At 42.5% G+C, this 8,376-nt stretch overlaps 1 protein-coding gene across 1 annotated transcript in view; it reads right to left on the bottom strand.

Moving 5' to 3' along the window:
* Positions 1 to 8,376, bottom strand: part of TG (thyroglobulin) — a 161,130-nt gene that overhangs the window by 63,153 nt on the left and 89,601 nt on the right. The window contains exons 40-41 of the mRNA XM_055704249.1: positions 6,685 to 6,844; positions 1,561 to 1,760 (exon numbers count right to left, since the gene is read on the bottom strand). Of these exons, the coding sequence (XP_055560224.1) occupies positions 1,561 to 1,760; positions 6,685 to 6,844 (360 nt within the window). The remainder of the gene's footprint in view (positions 1 to 1,560; positions 1,761 to 6,684; positions 6,845 to 8,376) is intronic.

The following is an 8,376-nucleotide window of genomic DNA, read 5'->3' as shown; positions in this document are numbered from 1 at the left end:
TTTAAGCCACTGCTGTTACTGCTTGCTTTTTATTCTGTCAGTATATTTCACAGGAAAACTAAAACCACCATGACACTGCAAGGATAAAAACTTAACATTACTTTGAAATAAGTGGAGAACCTGCTTTTGCCAAGAAGCGGTCCACACAGTCCCATGAAGAAAATTGTTATGAACAGTAAATCAGTAGGAAGAATTGATGCACCTGCCTGCTGATTGCACTTGCCACTGTTTTCTGTTATTCAATGTCCTGCTGTAGGAGAAAGAAGGTGTTCAAACTTTTATAAAGTTTTATAAAAGAAAAGATGCAGTGTGGAACTGCAGTCCAGAAATAATGATAAGCAAAGAGGTCCCTGCATTTGCCTTTCATGCATTGCTCACATACATTGCTCAGCTGGTAAATTGCACTGTATCCTGCCACAGCTTTCACAGGGCCCCATCCTGAGCCATGTCAGTAAAAACTTTGTGACTTCAGAGAAAGAGTAGGATGAAACTGTGCTCTGAGAGAAAAGGACTCTAGGTCTACTAGCAAATTAACCGCTACGCCAAGAGTAGAGTAAAAACCTAGGAACTCTATGAGGAATTATCTGAGAACAACAGAAAAAAACTACTACTGAAAAGCAATTTTCGGCAACTTCCCTTGCTTCTCCACTAGAGTGATGCAATTAAAATAATCTTATTGAGACACAGAGATACAAAAGAAGGTCACGTTTCTTGGGACAGGGGCACACTGAAGAAAAATCAAGTAGTTGCTAGAGATGTCATTATTTTCAAGGCAAGATTTTATCTAAGTGGGCCCCAGGTTTTCCGGACCAAGAATTCTGTTCCTCTGTTCACAGTTCCAAGCCAGGGCTGCTAGCAGAAAGATCATTTTGTTCAAGTACCATTTCTGCTGGATAAATAAACCTCCACTGAAGATTACGGCTCATTTCAGAGCACACTACTCCTAGTTGAGGCTGCAAAGATCAATGGTAGTATCAACGCTGAAAAAGCAGATCTCAAAGTCCTGTGATTTGGCTGTAAAAATACGGATCCACTTGGGGTGACTGCGAAAATGGCCCAAGCTGACAGCAAATCAGCCTGTGGGTAAACAGATTTTTAGTCTCTTTCTGAAACTTGCTTTTTCTTTAAAATGAAATCTGTCGTGAGATCAGATAAAAAGATTGGATAGTTTAAACACGTGGATGTTTGGCTCATTATTTTTAGATTCTCAAAACTGCAGATCAACAACCGTATTTATGGAATGGAAACTAACCTGTTGTACCTGTAAGTTAGGAAACAAGACTATTTATATAATACACAAAAAAACCACAGTGACGAAAACCAGAGTTTTACTATGACTAAATCAATCACTAAAGTGCATCTCTCGTACATCCCTGTGAAGCACCCCGGTCCTGGAGATAGCAGTCACAGGTGAGATGAAAAATAACTATAGCAATAACCGCCCGATTAGCGCTGCCAAGGCATGGATGAAATAAAAGCAGCACCCACACACTGCAACATCCTCACATCTATAACAACCTCCTTTTACACTGAAGTTGAAGTGGCAGGAATGGGACTTACCATCAACACCACTCTCCTGAAGAGGTTCGTATCCACGGTTTCTGTGAACAGGTGAATGCTGGTAACATCTGCCCCGCCACGGTCAGCTCCTAAAGAAATGCGGCTTGGATCTCCTCCAAAGCCAGCGATGTTCTGCTGTACCCACTTCAAAGCTGCTAATTGATCCAAAAGGCCAGCGTTTCCACGTACCTCAGGAGAACCTGTTGTGGCAAATAAACAAACAGGTCTATAAAGAAATCAACCTAAACACATTTGAAGTTTTGATTAAATGTTACATTTTTAGCAGCTCTTGCAGTTGAACCTTGACAAAACTAACACCAGAGTTTAAAAGTCTGAAGGGTCTCTTCCATGGTCATCACTTTACAGATTAACTCCGTTTCAGTTTTTAACCATTCCACCAGGCATGCCTGGAGGTGCCCAATTGCCTGCCCCGATGATACAAAAATAACACTCTGACTTCCAAGCTTCATTTGGACACCTCATGGCAGACTTGAATCCAGGGTCAAGTATCCTTAAACTCAGGCCATGAAATTCTTTTTCTACATGAGTAGCTCGATCTCAAAATGAATTAAAAGTGAACAAAAAAACCCAGAGTGTTTGGAAGGGACCCATAAGGATCATCAACTGTTTCCCTGGAGTACACCTAACTGGATCTGTTTGCTTCCTACATCCTTTTTACCCTGTCTGACCAATCATTTATAAGCCACATCATCTTGCATTTCTTTACACACATACCAATATTATTTTATAATTTATGTCTCCATGTACGTTTTGAGTTTGAGACTGACTGATGTCTAACTGATGGAGGTCTGACTTATACATGTTTGTATTTTTGTTTCCATGAAAACAAAAGAAAAATAACCATGTACTCACGATCCTTAGGGAGACTATTTTCCTTTCAATACCAACCAGTGGCAACCTGACACCCTGATTTATAGGAAACTAATGCTGAAAGCATCTAATGATGCAACCCCCTGGCAAGCTTAATTTTATATCATCAAAAGCAGAAATAATAATTCCTGCACAGTCTGTAAGAAAGGAACAGAAAATGATTATTCACTGTCTACTTCCTTTTAATCCACATTGAGCCATTCTTTTATAGTGATTTAAAATTCCCCACATTTAAGACGTGTGTGGGGGAGGGAAATCCAAGACAAGACAGAAAATCCCAGAACACATCTGAAATTGTTTCTTCCATTGCCAAGACCAAATAGTGCAGTTTTAAAGTGAGAATAGACTCAGAAACGAGTGAATCAAAACAGACTGGAATAAGAAGCTGCCACTTTGTGGACTGGGAGCCCTGTCTCAGGCAAAGAGCTATTGAAAGCATACATCCTAGATATCCATATGCCTAGATATCCATATGCCTACCACAATGAATTACTGAGATATCACAGAGGCCAATTTAAGCAGCAGAACAGAATATAGAGGAAACCAGATTGTCGCTAGCCTTGCAGATCATACACATACCCACATTACAACAGCCATCACTGTTTCAGTAGGACAGCCAAGAACTACATAGCCCCAGAAAGTATAACTTTCCACCTGTAGCCATAGTTTCAGATGATCAGGCCAAGCCACACCAGTGAAACAAATGGAGAAAAAACTTTCCCTGCTTTAGTTTTTCGGGTATTTTAGTTTATGCTGCACACCATGACCAGTTCCCAGGGTTCTTAACCCTCTCTATGCTATTGAAAAGGAAGCCTCACTTCAAGGGCTTAGTGCAGGCCTCATGAGACCTCCTCAGAGGAAGTGAAACCATAGAATCATAGAATAATAGTGCCATGGAATTACAGAATCTTAGAATCGTTTAGGTTGGAAAAGGCCTTTAAGATCATCAAGTCCAACTGTTAACCTAGGACTGCCAAGTCCACCACTAAACCATGTCCCTAAGTGCCACATCTACACATCTTTTAAATATCCCTGGGGGTAGTGACTCAACCACTTCCCTGGGCAGCCCGTGTGCTCGACAACCCTTTTGGTCAAGAAATATTTGTATGGAAACCCATGTAAATGTTGTAGCCCCACAATGTGCCTCTCTACTGGTATACTGAACAACAAGACTGAAGAAGGAAATAGAACCAGTTCCTTTTCCCCTGGCAAAAACCACAGCCAGGTTTTGAAATGTACGACACTGGGGAACAGATGCATGCATGGACATACATGGTAGTTAGACCAAAAGAAATGTGTCTTCCAGGGATATTTTCCACTGCCTTTTTTGCAGGAAGAGATCACATACCTGAGGACCACAGGAGAATGTGTGGAGAAAAGAAACCAGTGTTCAGAAAACAAGGACATACATACGCATTTCTGTCATTACTAAACTGGTGAACAACAATAGTGTTAAATTTAAGCATGAAAAATCATCCCGGTTTGTATGACTTCATTGACTCTTAAAAGAATCAGGCCTAGAAACATGACTGTCTTCTCCATTCTTTTGCCATCCATATCACGAGCGGGAGGTGAAGGCACCAGTAAGAATGTGCATCAGTTTTTGCAACCATTAATGGTTGCAAAGAGCAAATTAAACATCCTTTATACTTGGAAAAATAAGAGCTTTTTGCTTGCAAAAGCCCTGTCAATGAGAGTCCAAAACAAATGCAGAATAAAAAAAACCATATTTTTTTTTAATAAAGGAAAATCTGTTGTTTTCACTGCCCTTCATCCCCCCAAATCTCTATTTAAGTCCTTCATTTCTAGTTTTGCAATATATAACAAGTCAATGCAAGATGATTCAGCACTTTGCAGTCTTTTCAGCTGAATAATGAAACTGATATTGCTCACAAGATCATAACTTTTGTTAGCAAATTTAGGGCCTTCTAACAGTCCTGCTGCTAATGTTCCCAGAGTCCTAAGGGTGAGCTCCCTGCCTGCTTTGAACCCAATGGAACAACTTCCAAAGGACCAAGATTTGTCAAGTCTTCTAGTAAGAATGGAAACATTCCTGGAATATCATTAAGAATTTGGTTTGAGTCTTGAGAAAAACCCTTATAGTATTTGGCCCAGCTTGATAACCTTCACTGAGAACCCCCAGTGACTACTGGTCATGTGCAGAAGGAGTCAGAGGTATTCCACCAACCTGTGGTGGACCAAAGAACAGATCTTGCAGTGAGAGTATTGCTCACCACAATGAGTATGACTGAAAGTCCATGCTGCCAGGGAGCCTGGTACAAACATACCACACCTCATCACACACTGTCAGACTAAAAGGGACATAGGGAAGACAGGATTGTGGCAGTGAAGGAATTATTAGGGTTTCCCATGAATGTGGTACTTGGCTTGTTCCAATGACTCTTGGAAAGAGCTTGTCCTACTTGGTCCAGTTCCTTCTGGAGCAATAGGATTTTCCCAAATGCACACCAAGGATTTCCCACAAGGGAAGAGGCCAGGAAGGACTGCACTTTTCCAGGGCTGCAGCATCACAGTAAAAAAAAGAAGGCCACCAAATACTCCCTAATCATGATGAACCACCTCTATCTGAAGGTTTACAGGAATGCAAATTCAGGACATTCAGCTCATGCATTCGTGTTTTGGGACTTGCGTGCAGATCCCTATGCAGAAGAGGCTGGATAATTTTCCTGATCCCTAAATTAAGTGCCATCATATAAATACTGCTATATAATATTCAGCCCAGCTAGCAGTTTCCACTTAGGAAGAAACCTAAGTGAGATTCACAGGGCTGAAGGAGGTTAGTGGGCAACGCGTGGGCAGTGCTGCGTAGTGGAAGCTCGCACAGCACACATCCACACTGCATTTGGCTCTAGCCAAAATGAAGCCATGGTATCACTTTCATAAGCATCTGGTTTGCACTGATAAAAACAGTGATTCTTCCCCCAGATACACCTATTACCAACATCTTATCTAAATGAGTAAGGAGTTTGTAGCACCAGCTCTCTAGTTACTGAATGAAGAACAGGCTTTCCTGGGAGGGAGCTCTGAACAAAGCAGTAAAACAGAGAAGGCAAACAATAACCAACAGCTGCACCTATAACCCCAAACTAGGCAAAACCCACCCAGCACTAGCAGTAAACACTCAAAAGAATCATGAGGCAAAGTATGTAGGTCTGGTATTTGCAAACAGGGCAAATATAATCTACTAAAGGTTATAATCGTATTAAGGCATCCACTAGAGAGACCCAGGATTGCCACCAGTCCGATGGAGCCAGAGCTACACTTGTAATTTTTGCATTTTCTCTCCGTGGCTCTCTACCTTGATTTCCCCTGACCCAGCCAGAACTGAAAGATGGTAGGAAGAAAAGTGTTCCCTACTTGCTTAAGCAGGCAAATCTAATAAAAGGCAAAATAATAATAAAAAATAATCCTGTAGACCAAATGGCACTACCATAAAGGTTCAGGGAGATGTGACTGTCTTTTCATGTGTACATGCCTCTTTGCACAACACAAAATCCTCTACATAATGGGAATTTGTGTATTTTTTAATGACAATTGTTATTAGAAGGCAATAGGAGAGCAGAAGTGCCCTTTAGACTAGAGTATGAGGAAGGGATGCAAACACAGAGCATGCCAAAGTTCAGTCATATCCAGGACAGTAAAAATGGCTAATGGAATTCAAATTAAACATGGCACGTCCTTCAAAGGAGAAGTCAGACTGAATTACTGAGATACCAACTATCATTGTGTTATACTTCCCATACTTTCATGTCTTTCTTACCATTAACCTGCAGTTACCCCTCTCTGCCTCTTCCCCACTCTGACGTAGGCACAACAGAGCATTAGCAAAATTTCACGGGTGGAACAGTTGGAAGCTGGACACATTGAAAACCATATTGACAGTGACAGGTCCCTGGAATTAGCAGGGATTTTGATGCCTAACCTATTGTGTATTTGCAAAACCCAATACCCACAGTTGCATCTGCAAACAGAAGTCTATCCGGTGCCTTGACATAGATGCTTGGGGGTTGTTTATTCTTCTTTCTTTGCCCCCGGTTTCTCCCCTTTCTCTTTAAGTCCCCACCATTTCTTAGCCATTTTTTCCCAACAAAACCAATCAGTGTTTCTCAAGTTAAAAAAACAACTGAACTTTAAAAACAAATAATTAGAAACAGAAGTGTTACAGAATGCAATTTAGCCCATAGTATATTGTTCTAAAAATCTGTGACTTACCAGTACTAAGGAAGCCAAAAACACCAACTCGGTAGTTTGCTGTCACGACAATGATGTTGCTGATGGCTGCTAAGTATGATCCATCTACGGTTGTCTTTCCTGCCTCAGCATTGTAACTCCCTCCATTGTGGAAGAACAGCAACACGGGCATTTTTTCCACCTGCCGTGACAACAACCTGGTTAATATTCCTGCAGCCAACTGCTTTTGGAAGTCACTCATGAGAACACAAGCATCTTCCCCATTAACGGTATCTAAGCCATTCATAGCTCTTGAACATGACCATAATGAAGGGATATCTGGCCATCTGCCTGAAATTCCAGGGGTAAACTGTCCGCAATCACCTACATACCATTGAGGAGGACACTATGTCCAGTATATAAAAAGACTTAATGGCACCACTGTGTTCCACCAGCCAACAACTCTACCAGGTTAGCTCAAGTTGGGCCCATCCTGCTGACTTGGCTGACTGAGTGTGTGGGGGGCTCATCTTTGCTGTAACACCTGCTTTACACAATCACGCAGGAAGAGTTCAAACAAGTGGGAAACAGAAGAAGGAAAAGGCCTGTTGGGTTGTTTCATCTTGAGCAAGACTCACTCAACAGCTGTGCAGGGCTGCTCCCTGCTCTCAAGTCTTCCGTGGCTGAACACTGCCTAGTCTCGAAACTCTTTTGACAAGAGCTCCTCGTTGCTCCTTCTATCCCCATGGAGGTTCTCCCCTACTAGATACACAGAGGTGTTCTGTAGAGAGGACTTTGTCTCTGCACAGGTGAGACTCACCTTTCATGAAGCACAGAGGCAGCCTGCCCCAAGAGAGACCAGAAAGACTCCTGGGATGGGGAAGAGCTAGGAAGGGCTGCTGCCCCTGTTAGCACTCCTTGCGGGGTCCCCTGATTTCACACAGAAATGGAGACTTTTTCCCAAAACAGCACCACGTCTGTGCAGATCCTTGCTGCACACACCGCAGGGCTGTAACCAGGCTGCTGCTGCACGAGCACCACAAAAGCAGAACTGCCCCAGGAGGAGACCTCAGCATTTACCAGCACATTACAGCTCTGTCAAGATGACGCTTGGAAGAAATACCAGTGGAAATGTACAAAGGGGGGTTGTTTTGTTTTGTTTTTTTCTTTTTTCCTTCCTGCAGCATAGAGCAGAATAACCTGCTCTGATGCTAGAAAGCTTTTCTCAAAGTGTAAACTCAGTTTTCCCTTCAGCACTTTCATCTCCTATTGCCCACTTTGGGAGTATCCTGATGGAGGCTTCTCTCTCCTCTGCTCAGCAGCAGGTTGTCCCACTTTCAGCTTTGGCAGCTGGTGGTGTTTTTTAAAGAAGGGCTGGTGGCCACTGCAGCAGCATCAAAGCACGTCTGAGGTTTGTTTTTCCCTGCAGCTAGAGAGTATTGGGCACTGTTACTGTTATTTTCTGGATGCAGCTAAGCTAAACACAGAAGTCCCATCTGCTCTGGCAAAGGATGTCTCCAGCAAAAGTGCAACTGGCCGTGTGGGAGAAGCAGCAGAGAAGTGAAGGTTGCAGCCTCCTGCAAAATTAGCGGAGAGGAGTCAAACTCCCCTCAGCCGCCCTTAATTTGTCACGATTGCGTGTGCTCCTCATCTATTTGGAGAATCACTTTAGAGGCTTGTTGTGAACACAATGTATCAAGAAAACCCAAGAAATTGCAAGCACTGAAACATGCT

This window comes from Falco cherrug, chromosome 3 (genome assembly GCF_023634085.1).
Source record: "Falco cherrug isolate bFalChe1 chromosome 3, bFalChe1.pri, whole genome shotgun sequence".
Taxonomy (NCBI): Eukaryota; Metazoa; Chordata; class Aves; order Falconiformes; family Falconidae; genus Falco; species Falco cherrug.
The sequence above is the reverse complement of the archived record's forward strand: the minus strand, read 5'-3'. Positions and strand labels throughout refer to the sequence as shown.